Source organism: Cupressus sempervirens, chromosome 11 (genome assembly GCF_028749045.1).
Source record: "Cupressus sempervirens isolate cs-2001-9-10 chromosome 11, ASM2874904v1, whole genome shotgun sequence".
NCBI classification, from domain to species: Eukaryota; Viridiplantae; Streptophyta; class Pinopsida; order Cupressales; family Cupressaceae; genus Cupressus; species Cupressus sempervirens.
This window is the reverse complement of record NC_143128.1, coordinates 331792145-331810433: the sequence shown is the minus strand read 5'-3', so window position 1 is coordinate 331810433 and position 18289 is coordinate 331792145. Positions and strand designations below refer to the sequence as shown.

At 36.9% G+C, this 18289-nt stretch overlaps 1 protein-coding gene across 2 annotated transcripts in view; it reads left to right on the top strand.

The window, feature by feature from the left end:
• LOC149529437 (alpha,alpha-trehalose-phosphate synthase [UDP-forming] 1-like) overlaps positions 1-18289 on the top strand; it is a 230767-nt gene that overhangs the window by 201136 nt on the left and 11342 nt on the right. For both annotated transcript variants that reach the window (XM_089807954.1, XM_089807955.1), the window contains 4 exons: positions 17152-17331; positions 17411-17533; positions 17804-17891; positions 18019-18149. In XM_089807954.1, coding sequence (XP_089664080.1) covers positions 17152-17331; positions 17411-17533; positions 17804-17891; positions 18019-18149 — 522 coding nt within the window. The remainder of the gene's footprint in view (positions 1-17151; positions 17332-17410; positions 17534-17803; positions 17892-18018; positions 18150-18289) is intronic.

Sequence of the window (18289 nt, the reverse complement as noted above, 5' to 3'; positions counted from 1 at the left end):
AACGACATATTCTGGGAGGAATGATTGATAATGCAGAGAAAGACTGGAAGCTTCAAAAAAGGAAAATTCTAGGATCAAGTAGGTCGACTTTATAACTGATTTACAGGATTGTCATACTCCCAGCATTAACAAATTCCAAGAGAATGCTTTTATTACATTAATGAAGTCCGTAGTATTTGGGTTAGTGACAAACGTTTCATAGCTAAGGGGTTGATGAGTAAAACCTATATTCTTTCTGGAAAAGTGAGCTATTCGACAAAAACATCCATCGTATGAGGCTATTCTATGAGTCAAGCAATTACAAAGAGTAACAAAAGCTTTTTTCTACCTTTTTCTATATCTAGCTAACAAAATTCGGGCTCTCGAGGCGAAGAGGTTATTATTGCCTCTTCCCACTAAGATTTTTCTTGACAAGGATCTCACGAGGTCACAGGTGGTAGAGCTGAAGCAAGCGAAGGATCTTGTTACTAAGGCAAGGTGCAACGATAAATGGGCAGTTATTTGGAACTTTAGAGCGGTTATTCAAGACTCACCTCCTACTAGCTGGGTATCAAGATCGGTCCCCAAATGATGGTCTCACCAGCGATTGGACAAGCATGAGCCCTCCATTGGCTCCTTGCTTGTTAACTGCTAGAATGGAAATGGATCATTATGGTCCTTGCCTGGTCTACTTTAGGATGTGGTGGGGTTTGCAAATATTCTGGTCATCACTAAGACTCCCGAGGGTCTTGCCCACTCTCTACTTGGATATGTTGGTTACCAGTGGCTGATAGTTTGCAAAGATGAGGTTTGTACTTTAGGTAGGGTTCGTAGTTTGAGGGGTGTTTGTTGGCAGTGGGCCAGCATCCCTCGCAAGATTCGCAACATGGCTTAAACATCTCCTATGGTTCTATAAGACTATTGGTATCAGAGCTTGGTCACAGGTTCGAATCTCATAAGCCATAGCAGGTGATGTTGGTAGTGGGCCAACATCCCTTGCAGGATTCAGGACATGGCTTCCTTGTGTGGTTCTATAAGACTATTGGTTGTATCGAGCATTGAAAGGTCAATCTTTTGTTGCAATGACAACCCTAACCTTTCTAACAATGTTGTTTGCTTAATTAAAGATGGTCTTTTTAGCTCTACCTTTATTGTACACTCTGACATCTTTACTAGACTTTTGTGGATCCGGATTGGTTGCAGGAGTCACTACTATAGTGATATCTTTGTGGTTGTTTGCTACTTTCTGCTTGCCTCTTTGGCATATGCTATACACAGTACTAAGGACGGTGACCCTTTTGTGGATTTGCATGAGTGCATCTCCAAGTTTGTGGCTATGGGTGAGATCATCATCCTGGGGGACTTCAATACACACACGAGAGACCTTCAGACTCCCTTTCATGACCGTGGATCCCATCTAACCTATTCCACTGAGACCGATCCTGCCAATTTGGGCTTTCAGTGTCTATTTGATGACGCCTTTGGACCTCTCTCTTGTTATGGTGGCCACCTCCTCTAGCTTTGTGAGTTTTTTGGGCTTGTTATTCTAAATGGCCTCCTATGTTTGCCTAGTTCTGGGCTCTTTACTTGCCGGCCCCATTGCAGTGGAGCAAATGTGGTGGATTATGCTCTTACCAGTGCCTCTTCTTTCCACTTTGTCTATAATTTCACTATCACCCATCTCCCATTGACCAACTATGCACTCCTCAACCTCATGATCTACTTCTCTCCCCACTCTCTGTTATGCTCTTGCTCACCCCCTGTTGGTTGTGGCTCACTGTAATGTCCCCTTTTTTAGCATTCATAGCATGATGTTGTCGTTAGTCTATTTCCCTATGGTCCCATAGGCTAACCAGGACATTAAAGGGACTTAGAGGCCATTTGGCCTAGATAGTTTCAATTGCAGGTCTTTCTAAGGGGTTTTGAGGCAACTTTGGGTATACTTACTATTTATAGTAAGTCATCTTGGATATGGTCGGACATCCAGTGGCAGCGGTATGTTGATGGTAATTGTTTAAAATCGACAAGAAGATTTGTTTATCATTGATAAGATTTGTTATGCATTGATAAAGCTATTTTATAAAGTTAAATTTAAATATTTAACTTTATTAATGCATAGACTATAGTTTGTGGGAAATATTTAAATTAAAAGAGTCCCCTTTATTTTATAACACATTGGAGACATAAGTTACATAAAGGGAGTTATCTTTTATCCCACGTTGAGAAAACGAAAGATGGAGCTCTTGTGAGAACACTATAAAAGAAATAGAAGAGCTTCTTTTTAGCATGGTTGGAAATATCAAAGAAATTGCGGAATTTGCTGGAGATTATGTCTCAATAGTTTGGAGGACGAAATCCCTTCAAGCTGGAAATCTTGACGCCATTGAAAGATATGGTCTTGAAATTCAACATAGTAGCAATCTGAAAAAGCAGGTATGAAAAAGCGGAATCGGAAAAGCGGGCTAAAAAAGCGGATATGAAAAAGCAGTTCGAAAAAAGCGGAACCGAAAAAGCAGGCTGAAAAAGCAGTCGGAAAAAGCGGAACCGAAAAAAGCAGGCCGAAAAAAGCAGTTCAAAAAAAGCAAATCAGAAGGGGCAGCATTGAAGAAGATTATTACAGCCATCTACAACCAGGTTCCTTTATTAGTATTGTTTTTTAGGGTGTTATAAGTTTCAGCTGTAAGTGTGCATTATACCAGCATTATCATTTTGTAATCCATGTAAATGCCAAAAGTCTTGGCCATATTTCATGAGCATTGTATTAGAAATTTCATTGCAAATTAAGAAGATAATAGTTGCTGGTGTCATTTAAGCAATTTAATATCATTATTTATTAGCTAGTTAGTTTGTACACCAACTATTTGTAAAAATGCCAATTGGCTGTGGGTGTACATTTCTCATGCTTAGATCATATATATGCACTAAATATTATCAAAATTAGTAGCACACTCATGTTAGGCCATTGTGTAGTCCATTTGGAGTCTTCTAGCACAAGTTTTTTCATTGATGCAAATTGAGAAAAAGTCATTTGAAGCTAGCCGAAATACTATATCAGTCATACGTCCCTTGCATGTGAATTGTTTGATGAAATTTCTTGAGCTTTCATCAGCGTTTTTTTGAGGGTAGATTTGAGGAGGGTTATTACAGTGGTATCAGAGCTTGCTTGCAAAGTGTTTGACGAAATGTCAAACAACTGAAGTATAAAGATTTTTGGTGTTTGAAGAAGTTATAACCTATTGAGGTTATTACGGTGGTATCAGAGCTTGCCTACAAAGTGTTTGACGAAATGTCAAACAACTAAAGTATAAAGAATTTTGGTGTTTGAAGGAGTTATAACCTGTTGGGGTTATTACACTCACCCCCATCCCCTTTTCTGTTTCTCTAAGAGTGGCATGGACCTCTTTGTAGGGTAAAGTTGGGGTCTATTTTGATGAATTGTTTTGAGAAATAATTTGGACTGAAAATACCCTAAGAGTGTCAATTCGGGACTCGTAAGCTGATGAGAGATATAGTGTAACATCCACTTTATCCGAGTCTTAATTAACAACTAACATATCAAAGAATTACAGATATTACTTCATTTTCATAGAAAGACAATTAAATTAGTTTCATTGATATGAAAGGGATTGACGGTTAAATCATTTAAATAAAATTTCTTAACTAAGAACTTAAAACACCATCAAGGAATTTGCTATAGAAATTAAAATCCACATACCATGGAATTTGAACCAATAAATCATTGTAGGGATGCTTTTGCAATCACCCAAGTTAGTTCACAAATACCACTATAATAATATCAAATAATAACTATTATCCAATACCGCTATATCAGAATCAAATGACGATTACCATTAAACACCACTTTGTCAATTAGGGCATCACATACCATTGTATTAATTAGGGCATCAATTACCACTGGATCATTTAGGGCATCAGATACCACTGTATCAATTAGGGCTTCAGATACCTCTATATCAATTAGGGCTTCAGATGCCACTGTATCATTTAGGCTCCAATTATCACTATATCATTCCTTTCCTTCCGATTGCTTAATTGTGGCAATAACATATGATTAGAAGATATGCTCATATTTATTATTCATGAAGGATAACAATACACCAGATAAACCTATCTCTCGCAACTAAATGTACAATAACTGTAACGATGATATAACTCATTTAATCTTACTTTAGTCTTGCATATACATCATAAAAGTGATAATACTTGTTTTTGACAAACAATTAAATGTATAGCTTATCTTTGTCTGTTGTACGTTTGACAACTTGGGGAGGTGAAACATTGTCAGGGGCTTAACCACCCAACCTCGGACCTAAACTTATCCCCACACAATCTCTAACGAGAAAGACCCTCCCTACTCGAAATAGACAAGGGACATCTTGTCATCCACTTAGCATCCTGGTATCTAATCACACCACTCAACTCGACAACAAGGGAATACATAAAACATGACCACGCATGAGCTATTAAATGTCATCTTCAAAATAATAAACATTGTTATATCATATCTGATTTTGTTTTCTTATTATTACAAATCTCTTTCTCTAACCTCTTCACCCTTTTCCTTGGCTATACAACTGGGTGAGTCCCAGGTGTTTGAATTCTCAGAACAACCAGTTCTTTCTATTGATTCTCAACTGTTTCATAATTATCATTTATTCCAATTTACCATAATTTGTGATTTGAGAGATTATATTGTTTAAAGATTTCATAATTGATTGTTTAATTCTAATATCCAATGGCATAATGATTTATGGATCCATACTTTGGTTACTTGGTTATCACCTGCCACGAACAAGACTAAATTAAAGAAGTTCAATCTGTAAATTCAAACAAGATATCATGATAAATATTGAAACTTGCTGCAATTTGCTCTATGCATAGATTTGCTAGTTAGTATGCTTATCACAATTGTGACCAAAAAGATTATGTTCTTGAGACTATTTGGAAAATATCATTGAATTCTGATTTCGAAACAGAATATTTCATTCAGGTTTTATTACACCTAGGAAATCCTTCTTTAAGAGATACTATTAAACACTCTTTATTATGATTCTGGAAACCATGAGAGTTAAGAAGAAAGTTCATCATAATTGACAAGGATTACTCCACTAGTAAAGGAAATAGCATGATCACAAGCAAAAGATAAAGAGATTTCCATGCTTAGCTGGCTGCTATTGAAATCAAACATAATAGAATGGTAACTCATGACTTGACAAGGATTCAGAATGCTTTGATGATCTTGAAATCTGTTTGACTCTCTCCAGTTGTTAGAAACGTCTCCTTCAATGCATACCACCTCTGATTCTTAGCCGAATTACTTGCACAGCAAAGGCAGATATAGTTCTATTTGCCCAAAGTTATAAATTGTTAATGACAGGGTGCTGACAAGGATACAATTACTATATACTTGAGACGAATCGGGTATTTAGAAAGTTGGAAATAAATAGCAGAAAGATTTTGGGACTACGGAAAAAACATATGGAAATTAGTAATAATGTCCTCTCCTCCTTTTGGCCTCCATATAAAGATACAAGCCGTGACTTCTTGGCTTCTGCAAGTTAAAAGATTATTTTCCCATTTAAAACACCAAGTGTTTTAAATCGATTGCAAAAGAAAGGAAATTAAAAAGGTTGGAAGAAAGAGTTGGAAAGATTATATTTTGATTATTGCCAATTTATCATGCCAAGTGTTAATCAGTTAAAAGAAAAAAATATTAAAATGGAAAAATAAAGTTGGAAGATTATAGTTCGAATATTATTATGATTCAAATGTTATTATATCTTGAATATTATTATTATAATATATACTTGCATATGTTCATGTAAGTATATCAATGGGGTGACATCATATATTAAGTTATTATAATATAATGGTGCCATTTCATTTTTATATTTATATGCACGTATATAAATATTTATTATAATAGTATGATGAAATTTCAATTAAAATCTTTTGAGGCACGTTTTATATTTTAACTCAATTATTTATGTTTCTCAAATTATTTTTTTAAATAGCTCATGCAGGTCCCACAGATGTATCCTGTTTCAAGTCACTAGGTCCTCAACCCATCTGCCTAGTGATGGTGATGCTTTTGTGCCTAATTCTTTTCTGACAATGCTTCCACCCCTTCAACGTATTTCTTGCAAGGAAATTCTCCGCAATTAAATCATATTATCATAACAAGATATAAATAATCATAACGGGTAGTTGCCTTTTCAATTTCATGAATTCGTGATAAATAATCAACTAGCATTATAACAAATTAAACTGTCAACTGACTTCATGTGAACCTCAATGACTATTTTAAATTAGGTCAAAAATTGGGATGCAACATATAGTGGCTATCTGCTCAAGGAATGATGATAATAGACCAAGTGGTTATGGATGCAATCTTGAGCTTCACGCTAAGAAGTCAAATTAAAAGCTAATGCATTGAAATACATAGTCTAACAAATAAATGAACTCACACTTGCTGAATAAATTCAATTATCTCACTTGGAAATCTAGTAATAACTGAATTATCCTGAACCATTCAATTATCAAATATAGTAATCACAATAACAATCACACCCACTAAATTAACTGTCAATATCAAGATTCACCATTCATAATCATATTCAATCAATTAAATACTAATACTAAAGATCAATCTTTAGTATGTATCAAAGATGAGGATTAGGATGGAATTTGTTTGTTACATGAAGTTCAACTGCGACAAGAAGTTTCTAGAATATAAGTGACAGAAAGTTCTTCTTACAGTTTGACAGACAAGAAGTTCAAAATGTAATGAAAGAGAAATAAGTTGTAATAACAGATAAATAATATAGGAATCAGATTGGGATGAATCAAGCATTCAAAACTTAATGGAATCTATACAATGATATGGACAATCACACATCCATAATCCTCGTGATATCAAGTTTGAACAGAATAATAAAATAGAATGTAGACAAACCACTCACATGATATGAAAGCTGATTTAAATGTAACTGCACACGAATAATTCTATCTAAACAATAAGAACAGTCTCACCGAGTTTCTGAAGAGGGGACCTTGCTTCTGGTTCACTAGGTGAGAGAAGAATTCACACATGTTTGCTACACCAACTTCAATTTCGAATCAATGCATCCATAGGAATAATCTTAATAGAGTTTTGTATTATATTTTTCGCACTTTAATTTAGGAGTATACACAAGCATATATAGTTTCAAAGATACCGAAATAAAATCAGATCGACATTCTCGACTGTAAGCTATTGTCTAAGTTAAAAACTCTGTTTTGGCCATCGGCCACTAGTTTCAAACTATAAAACAAACAGGATATATTTAGTACAAAATCTTGGCATTCATTCTATTCAAGCCCTTAAACTATAAGATCTAGATGATGAAGCATCCTACTGAAGTATAGATATCCAAAATCAAAACTCGATCAGCTGATTTCCTTCTCCTCCATCAATCCTACACCTTGTCCTTTCACAATCAGTTCCTATTGCAAAAGCCAATCAGGACTATTGTCAATTCCTACACTTGGTGAACTTTTATAGACATTATCTTCTACTTTACATTTTATAAAATATACTATATTTCTCTAATGATTAATGGCATGAAAGGGAGTAGGAAGGCTTAAATTGTGATGAAAATATGCACAAGAAACAAATGAAAAGAGATATAAAGCACACGCATTACTCTTGATCCTTCACCGTAGACACCTCCCCCTGATCAGTTCTTTGACTATAGCTAGGCGTCTTCCATGTTTGATTTACTAGCTATGGTGATTAGGTTGTCTTCTCTCCTCTCCATCCCACACCACATCACTTCCTCCTCTCACATCAACAAGTGTTGGAACACCTGCCCTATGAACTAGTGGTTCAATGATGTCTGCAAAACCTTCAATCACTCCTTGCGTTTTGCCTTTGCTGTTGGCTCCTCCACTTACCCTTGGTTACACCTCTCCTACCGCCGCTTTCTTCACCATAGAAACAATTGTTCATCACTTCTTAGTGCAGATCCCTTCATGACACACTTATCCACAACCCCAAGCTTTTTTTGGCGCACCTTGTTCCCCCGTCACCCCCCCACCCTGTCCCTCATGCTTCCACCCTTGACCTTCGCTCCCTCACCACCCATACCTCTTACCTTTACGATATTCCTGGCCAGCCCTCTATTCATCTCACTCCCCTTCCAATTTTTCCGCTTATTCACCCCCTCTAGGATTTATGAGGCTACCAAATCCATGAGATGTAGCTAAGCGGCAGATGACGAATAGTATTAGGCTGAACTATTGAAGCTTGGTGCTTCTATCTTGGGATCCTTCTTCATCACTTTCTTTAACAGAGTGGTTGCACTGGTTTCCTTGAATCTTGGCGAAGGCATGTGATCTATCCATACATAAGGCAGGGGTGACTTCGAAACTAGGCAATTGCATGACCATCATGATCGACCACAACTTCGCCAAGTTCTATGCCACGGTGCTGAATACTATCTTATCTAGCAAGCTTGACAGGAGACTGTGCCGCACTAGGGAGTAGGCGGGGTTTTGGATAGACTACTAGACCATGAATTGCATCTTCATGCTACAGGCTATTATTGAGGAGGCTCCACCCTGCTTGACAAGAGTCATCCATTGCTTCGTGGACTTTCTCAAGGCCTTTGATTCCATCCCTTGGAGGGCCCTCTTCCAGAGGCTTAGAGACATCGAGATTTCAAAGATCTACTATGAGGCTTTACGAGAATGTGGTGGGCAAGTTCCAAACTCCAAAGGGTTTCTCTAATCCCATACAGAGCACCATTCGTGTGAAGCAGGGATTTTTTCAGAGACTCCTCGCTTCTCGAGGATGGTTGTTACTTGCACGAAGTCTTGATCTCCATCCTTCCCATGCTGAAGAGGTAGTGCTTTAGCCATCTCTTTCAAGACACTTCTTCTAAGCTGTCCCTCTTGGACTCCTTAGTCAAACCTACCGTGCTCTATGGTTTTGTGGTATGGGGTCCCTTCCTCCTTGACTTGGATTGGGCCTTGATTGAGCGGGTTCAAACACTTTTTTTATGATGTATCATCAAATGTCATTGTTCTACCTCGCATAGTATTATCTTTGTTGAGTTTGGTGCAGATCCCTTTAGGCTCGGAGCCATCTTTGATTTGTTCTGGTATCTTCATTGTTGTCGTGGTTTTGTGGATTCCATCGATGGTCGTGACTACCACACCTATTTGGTCTACTGCTCTTTCGTAACTATTCTTAACTCAGAGACTACCACCAGAGCCCATTGTCGGTATGCTTAGGCCACCACTTTGTTGAGATCTATAGGGATTGAGATTGAACATCTTCCTGGCCCTTCAAGTTCTCATTGGATGCTCTTGCTCACATTGTCCTCCGGTGGGAGGAGTTGAATGGACATGTCACACTAGATATTTAAGACGTTACATTCTCGTGACTTCGTGCAATCCCCTGGGGGGATACATCCGTAGATGGCCTTTTATGCAGAGTACTTGTTAGATATCTAGGATGGGATCATCGTGCCCCTTGGTTATCTATTTTTGCGTTGGAGCCATGCCTTGCATATCTCCTTGGGTTCCTTCCATGTTGGTTTCCACAGACTCCATATCCAGACAAATCATCACATTGATAGAGATGACCGGATTTGTAGGTTATGTTCTTTGACTAAGGCCAAAATAGAGATCCACTTCAGTTTTTGGTGCCCCATCTACTATGAGATTAGAAGGAGGTTCTATTGTTTGTTCAGAGAGTTTTGTTCTCCCTCCACCTTTGTTAGCTATCAGGATCAAAGATATGCTTCGCGCTTAACCTCTAGGAGGTGTCATAGCTTCATGATCACACTTTACAATTACTTTTTCCACAACACTAGGCCTTTGGTCATCTTATCGTGGCCGTCTTCTCACCTTTGCCTCCCACTTAGGGTAAGAAGTGGCCACTCGATACTCTTACCATCTGCTACTCCAGATTTGTTAGATCTTGCAATAGGTTTGCTTGATAGCGTCACTCCTCCAACGGTATTTAGAGATAGACTAGGACCCCAGGTGGATCCTCTCAACATCATCACTCTTCTAGCAGTATCTAGAGACAAACTAGTGCCCTTGGCAACACTATACCCTTCAGTGCAGGACTTTTTTCCATGGAGGATAGACCCTTAGTCTTGGTCTCTTTTGTCGTCTTTCTCTTCTACTCTCTTTCTTGTTCTTTCCTTGCTCTTTCTCGGGCACCGTTTTGTGTTTCCTGTGTGTTGTCTCCATTGTTGTACGCTCTCAGTCCCTTAGACCCTTTTGGTGGTCTGTTGTTGGACAATAATAAATTTATCTTCTCTTATCTACTAGGAGATGAGTAAAATAAAAGAGCAAAGAAGACCAACAGGTTTTTAAGTGGCCATGCACCATTGCAAAGGCATTTTGGGACAACAATCCCGGACGATCTAAGTCTGGATGCCAATCCAGTAATACAAGGGTGATAGTCTCACATAGAGCCTATGGTTTGCATTTAAATGTAAAGCAAGAAGTTTTGAAATTTATTTGTATAAGAGTAGGAAGCATGTGGTTTGGAGAAAATTGCTCGACGTTCAGAAAATTACAACAAAAAAGAACATTTACGGAGTTGGCAACTGAAGTGGGAGTCTTGGAGTGTTGTGTGATATCGAGTTTTGGAAATATTGATGCAACGGATATCTATTACCTTCAAATCTTCTATCTAGTGTTATTTGAGAGTTGCAAATTGCATGCATACATTACACGTGGACTACACAGTTGTAGCTTTGCAAAATTGTGAATTGTGGTTTCGTGATGACCCTTACTATAAGGGTCTCAGTTTGAGGGTAATGACCCTTACTATAAAGGCCACTGAAACCCTCAAACTGAACTGAGACAATTTGTCAAACACTTGGCATGTAACTGAATAGAGCTGCGAATAGGGCTAATTGTTGTGCAACGAAACCACAAAGTACAATGCCAATATCGAAATGTAATGTAATGAACAATAACAGTACCAATAACAATATTCAGAATATGGAAACTCTCAGATTTGATACTTTCAGAATATAAGGACTGTGGTGTCTAATACATATGCATATGAATATAGATTGATGACAACATATAAACCTTCATATTCAATCCTATCAATGCATGCAAATCTGATTACAACTGATTATAATGGACTGAGCTGTGCATCTACATTAATGACTGATTTTACAATATCAGATTTAGGGGACTGTCACAACTATGCACTTCTAATACATCAAACCCTTGACAATGCAATGCTATGACATGACAATAACCCAGTTTAGATTATATGATAGATGACTGGTTTACAACAGCAACTAATAACTGGAGATAACCAACAATGCAATGACAGTGCTGACTGTTCAACTATTTGTATGCAACACCTTTGACAATCAAAAACCTCAATATGTGCACCTGGTATTGCTGCTGGAGATGTCTGATGTAAACCACTGCCAAAGACACTAAATCCTCCACAAACTGCCCCCAAACGAACCCCCAAATTGCTGCTACTGATTCTACTGGCAAGGCCGTACCCAGGCCAGCATGTACGGCCCCTATATAAAAATAATGCTGGGGTTTTGGGACCCCCAAATGCAAGGAATATGGGCGCCTAGGGTTAGGTAGTAACCCTACCAAACCATAAAAAATAACTCCAAGGGGTTGAGAAGATATGAGCAATTATGTGGTTCCAAACCCTGATTTGACAATTCTGAAAATGCACAAATTTTGTCTTCAAACCCCTGCCAAACGCTTCACCAATGCTAGGGTAAATCTGAAACCCTTATTCCAACCAAAATAAACCCTTCAAACAATTTCTCAATGAAGTTCCAATGAGATGGTTGAATACCAACTCCAATTATGCAACCCTTCAGTAGATATTTCACTACCTCAGTTATGCCAATCTAGGGGAGTGATTCGTTCCCAAAGATCGAATAGTATTTGCAGACCCAAGAGACTACAAATTGCTCCACAATGGAAGAAGTAGAAGAAATCTCAAATCCAAGCATGTCCAAATGAGAGGCCCAGCCCTCTATTTATTCACTTTTTCTAAGAAGTTGCTAGAACTTCTAGAAACATCCTTTATAAAACCTCATTATGATGCACTTTTTATAATAAAGTAATTTTATAAAATAAAAAGTGCAACTCAACTTAAAATTATAACATGTAGGCCCCGATAACACATAATAATGAAATATAACCTCTTAACACTTCTTCAAGAGCAAAATATGACTATCTGATCCGCAGAATTGACTCTCTCTCCACACCATTTGCCTACGAGAGTCGAGGATAGGCAAATCCGGCACGCTACACGAGGTCAGCCAAAAATGGGGACATTACAAATTAGAAAACTTGATCTGTGGTAGCCCTCACTACTGAGATGAATTTGCATTAAAGTCGTTATCATTGCAAGATTTGAAGGAAAGATTGTTGGTTATAAAGGAGAGGGTTGTCCAAATTTTAACAAGGGCAGATGAGTCTCACAAATACATTGAGGACCTTATGCCGACAACTCAAATGGATGAGAGGCAAAAGGGGAATTGGTGTGGGATCGCTAGTACTCAATCACACAATCAAAGAAGCTTTTGAAAGGTTGAAATCAGATTATTTAAAGTTTTTCTAGGATAAGGATCATGTTATCAAGTTTGTGCATGATAAGGAAAAAGAGGTAGATGACCTGTCTTTCATATGGCACATTACTCTTTATATCTGGCTGAAAATCAGTGTCTATGACAACCACTCACAAAGAAGACAATCTTAGTCCCAAGGCCAAGGAGATCATATCAATGACATAAGGGATCCACGCCCTTAGTGAGAATGAAAACGGACATGGTATTTTCACCTTCCCCTATCCAAGTGAGGTATTCTATGCTGAAGGAGACCTTAAGGGCCAACAAAATGTGAACCACATGAACATGAATTCTGATTTTTATATCAGCAATTACACATTCTCACCACATCATGATGACAATGTTGATTCAAGTGATATTAGTTATGAAGTTTCCTATAATGGCGATCATTTCATTAATGGAGATGTTGATTTGAGTGATGATACATGTGGTGGAGCTGAAAATTCAGAATTGTCCTTAATCATATTGATGGTTTCTATAGATTATCTAGAGATTTATCTCCGAGTCTTCATGAGATTGCAGCTATTCACTTTTTGGTTGGTGATTTTTTTGTCATCCATGCTTCAGTGATCAATGACTACACTACTTGGTACTATTAGTACATCTTCAGATTTGGCTTGGCCTACAAGAGTTAGTGAGTCGCATACAGATGAGTGGGGACAACACTTGTTGCGATATATTCCATGTGAGATGTTTACCTTTCTAGTTCATCAGCATATTGGTGACAATGTTGACATCCTTGATGCTGATCCAAGTTATGGAAGCGACATCTTGAGACATGATGAATTTGCATTAAAGTCGTTATCATTGCAAGATTTGAAGGAAAGATTGTTGGTTATAAAGGAGAGGGTTGTCCAAATTTTAACAAGAGCAGATGAGTCTCACAAATACATTGAGGACCTTATGCCGACAACTCAAATGGATGAGAGGCAAAAGGGGAATTAGTGTGGGATCACTAGTACTCAATCACACAATCAAAGAAGCTTTTGAAAGGATGAAATCAGATTATTTAAAGTTGTTCTAGGATAAGGATCATGTTATCAAGTTTGTGCAAGATAAGGAAAAAGAGGTAGATGGCTTGTCTTTCTATAGATTATCTAGAGATTTATCATCGAGTCTTCATGAGATTGCAGCTATTCACTTTTTGGTTGGTGATTTTTTTGTCATCCATGCTTCAGTGATCAATGACTACACTACTTGGTACTATTAGTACATTTTCAGATTTGGCTTGGCCTACAAGAGTTAGTGAGTCGCATACAAATGAGTGGGGACAACACTTGTTGCGATATATTCCATGTGAGATGTTTACCTTTCTAGTTCATCAGCATATTGGTGACAATGTTGACATCCTTGATGCTGATCCAAGTTATGGAAGCGACATCTTGAGACATGATGAGTTGGCTTCCTTGCATGTAGGCAGTGTGTTTGGTAGCTACTTGTTCAGCTGGCTGATTTAGGAGGTTGGTGATTCACGAATCCTCTATTTCTTCACCCAAGAATCGTGTTGATAGGTTGATTTGAGATTTGGGAGTTAATAGGATGGACACTTTGCACTATGTGGATTTAGACAAGTTGCTTCATTATGTGAGACTTGACACAGTTGTGTTCAGAGTAGCATAGTAGGTAGAAGCAACAATATCTCTCAGGATGACATGGGATCCAGGGATCATAGTGATAGATGAGTTGCATCCTTATTGTTGGTTCCACAATTTGGCACATCCTGATTACATACTTACCGGTATGAGCTTTGGAGCGGCTTGTAGATGGACATGGGACCTCGGTATTGGATTATGTACTCGTCATTGCTTGGGGGCAAACAATCTTGAGGAGGGAGGACTGTAATGTCTCCAATTTGGGACAATAGAGAAAATTAAGTAAACTGCATAACATATTTTAAAGTGAATTAAATGGAGCTTAAGGCAGATTATTTGAAGTCATTTAAATATTAAAAAGGAGGTCATCTATGACAAAAGAGAAAGAAGATGAAAAGACTGGAGAAGGGAGTTGAAGGGTCACAACTTGAGCATTAAATGAGGGGAAGCTTCATTCATTTGGAAATGCTTGGTTAATTGGATTTCAGATCAGTTTTCTCTTATAGAAACTTGGAAGTAAGCTGCTTTCATTTTCAGAACCATCTTTGAGGACAAAATCCGTTTAGCCTGATGACAGTGGACAAGAACCAATTGTTTGTGGGAGACATCATTTTAGGTGTCTCACTTGTGCTTACACTTATCTTTATTGTCCACTCTGAATGTCTTTGTTGTAAGATTGGAAAACATTACATTATTGCATTTCTGATTTTTATAATACAATAGAAAATCTGAAGTTGTTTGGAATTTAGTATTTAAATGAGCATCTACTGGCTCATTTTCTGGTTTATAATACTGGTTTTGTTTGCATGAGCTTTCTGATGTATTTGGAAATTTGTTTTTAAAGCAATTTCAGGAGAATATCCATCCAGGATAGTACAAACTCCTAAGATAAATTGAGAACCCATCAATTAATTGTGATAGATGTGTTTCTATGTTGGCTGATGATTATATCAGACATGTATGGATATGTCTTGTAAACTAAAGATCAAATCTTAGATTTTTTGAAGAAAGGAAACATAAAACTATAATAGAAATGGCTAGATATTTTTCGCAAGGTGAGACTATGTTCTATAAGTTTCAGGCTGAATCCATACACTGTTGTTTATTTGTCAATAGGTCTACCAAATTTGTGAGGAATATTACTGCCAACAGTGCTTGGTCGAATAAAACAACTATTACTATGCACTTAAAAAATTTATTCAGTTTTGGCTGTGAAGCATTTGTGTGTGCATGTTCAAAGAAAAAAAAGAATGAACATAAAAGTATTATCTTTTTCTTGGTATGATGATAAATATAAGTTATGTATGTACAATCTTAACACTAACAAATTTGAAGTTAAAAAAATGTATGCATTACTGAAAATGGGTAGTGATTGTTCTTTACTTATTATAAGTTTATTGATATATTGCTCAAGAAATAATATGCATAGTTGATGTGGTTTAATATGGCATTGATACTTTTTGATTTTTATCTTTCAGATTCTGTGTCTTATTTCTATGGATGATTTTTACATTTATTGTGCAATGGTGGCTTTGAAAGTTTTGGTTCTCTCTGGTTCGCTGTCTCATATTTGGTGAATCTCACTGTTAATCATCTCGATCTGATTTTGGGAAAGGATCTCCACCTTAGTTCCTTGGGTGTGATCTTCATTTTGTATAGATTTAGTTTTATTTTTGCAATATTCATCATAAAATCTGTTAATATAAATTGAATTGGTTCCATTGTAATTATGTAGATGAGCAAATTGCTTGATCTTATATTTTTTTCCACAGGCAGGTAGAAAGGGAGAAACATTTCCTTTTGAGTATAGGAGGTACTACGTGTACTGTATCCTGCACCTAAACAAATTTATTTTCAGCAGACAACTTCATGAGTTATCAGATTCTAATCTGCATTATTTATTCATACCTGAAGAAGCTTGGGTTAGGCATTATATCTGTTAGATGCCTAGCTCGAGATGGATGGTCAGTGTAATCCAGAAGTAACCATTCAACAATATGGCCTAATATAAACAGGTATTATAACATCAATGCACAGAACACATAACATGATAAATGGCACAAGCATAATAGTCTCCAACATTCATCACCTATGAATTATCTTGAACTCCATACAAATAGTGCTCTGCAGTTGGTTAAGACTGCCAACTGTTGGTAACTGACACCATTTTGAGACAAATAGTTTATTACATTTCCCTTAACTAACAAAAGCATTATTGATGGCATAATTGCCACTTACAACATATTCCTTGAAAGTACTATGTTCCTTAGGTTCATATTTGAAGGAAGATAAAAAGGATAAAACAGTGTTTTTAGGTCACAACCAAGCCAAATGTTAATTGATATGAAACCTTCATGTTGGATGCTGATAAGCATATTCTTCTTCATTTTCATTAAACATCACTCATAATTTATAATCCTATGTTTGGAGCTCATAACCAAGCCTTGAGCAATCCAAATCTTGCCAATCTACCACCTAGAGTACTCATGACTCTTAGGATGTTAACAAAGAAAGAAAATTTTGGTGAGACCCTTGTAAATATTGCCAAGAAAATGGATATGAACATTTATTTATACGTTACACATTACTTCTCTTGATGGTAAACACTACAGCTTGTATTAAATTTTTGTGTTAAACATGATTTATGCAGGCATTGGGTCCTTTCCTTCTATGAATAAAATTGACTTTTCGGAATCTCAAGTTCTGTAGAAAGAATAAAACTACTGAAATCTTGTAATACTTTAGATGCAAAATCAAATTTTCTGCACATCATAGCTCTCTGAACTCCACCTTAATTGGCATTTTTCCAGCTGTGTATGATAAAAAATTATTTGAATAAACATATTAGAGGAAGATTTAATTACTGGCTTTGTAGGTGCATAATTGCTAAAATAATCTTCCATGTTTTTAAGTTCAATTAATTTCTGTAGGGTCTTAATGCAACTTTGACTATACAAGTGGATGGAGCTGATAGAAGAGGCCACGACCAAATAAAAGAAATGAAGCTTCGCTTGCATCCGGATCTGGGAGTAACTCTTTCACTTTTGTGCAAGGACCCCAAAACAACAATTGTTGTTATAAGTGGAAGTGAGAGGAGTGTGCTAGATGAGGTATAAAATTAAGTGTTATGATATTATCCTTTCAGAACAATTTTTAAAAAAATCATCCATAATTGATTTATTTGTTTAGAATTTTGGAGAATTCGATATGTGGCTGGCAGCAGAAAATGGCATGTTTTTGCGACCTACAAAGGGAGAGTGGATGACCACAATGCCAGAGTATCTTAATATGGAGTGGATGGAAAGTGTCAAGGTAAGTGCATGTCAGTAAATCTGATAATGAGCCTCTCAAATAGCAGTCTACTTTTCTCCTTGACTAAATATTTATTCCAAAACATATAAGAGAATTGAGCATGCTGCAAACAGAATACTTAATAGAATTTGAGCTGTTTATTGACTACTAGAAATTGAAAATGTTCTTTTCCGTAAGTGAAGCCTTAGTTTTTAAAAAAACTTGAATTGTCCAAGGATTGTATCTACGCTAAACTTCTCCTCCACATAACTGATGTTTTACTTTATGCAGCTTGTTTTTGATTATTTTAAGGAAAGGACTCCACGATCATATGTTGAAGTTCGAGAAACTTCTTTGGTTTGGAACTATAAATATGCTGGTACTTATACCATATTTTATTCCTGTGTTATTTCCTAAATTATACTATATGAAATTCCTCTCAATTGTATAACTTGAAGATTGTTGTGTCCATTACATGATCTTAGATTAATAGTTATGACTTGCAGATGTTGAATTTGGTAGAGTACAAGCACGCCATATGCTACAACATCTATGGACTGGTCCTATATCAAATGCTGCTGTTGATGTTGTTCAAGGTGGTAGGTCCGTTGAGGTTCGTCCTGTTGGTGTCTCGAAGGTAAACTTTTTGTAGTTCAACCTTCAGGATCAATACAAGCTCTAAATATTTACTTTAATTGCTTTGAAATTGTTTTTGGTTTATCTTACAAGACAGTATCTGTGCAGATTTTTATTTACTTTTAGCTATCAAATGTTACT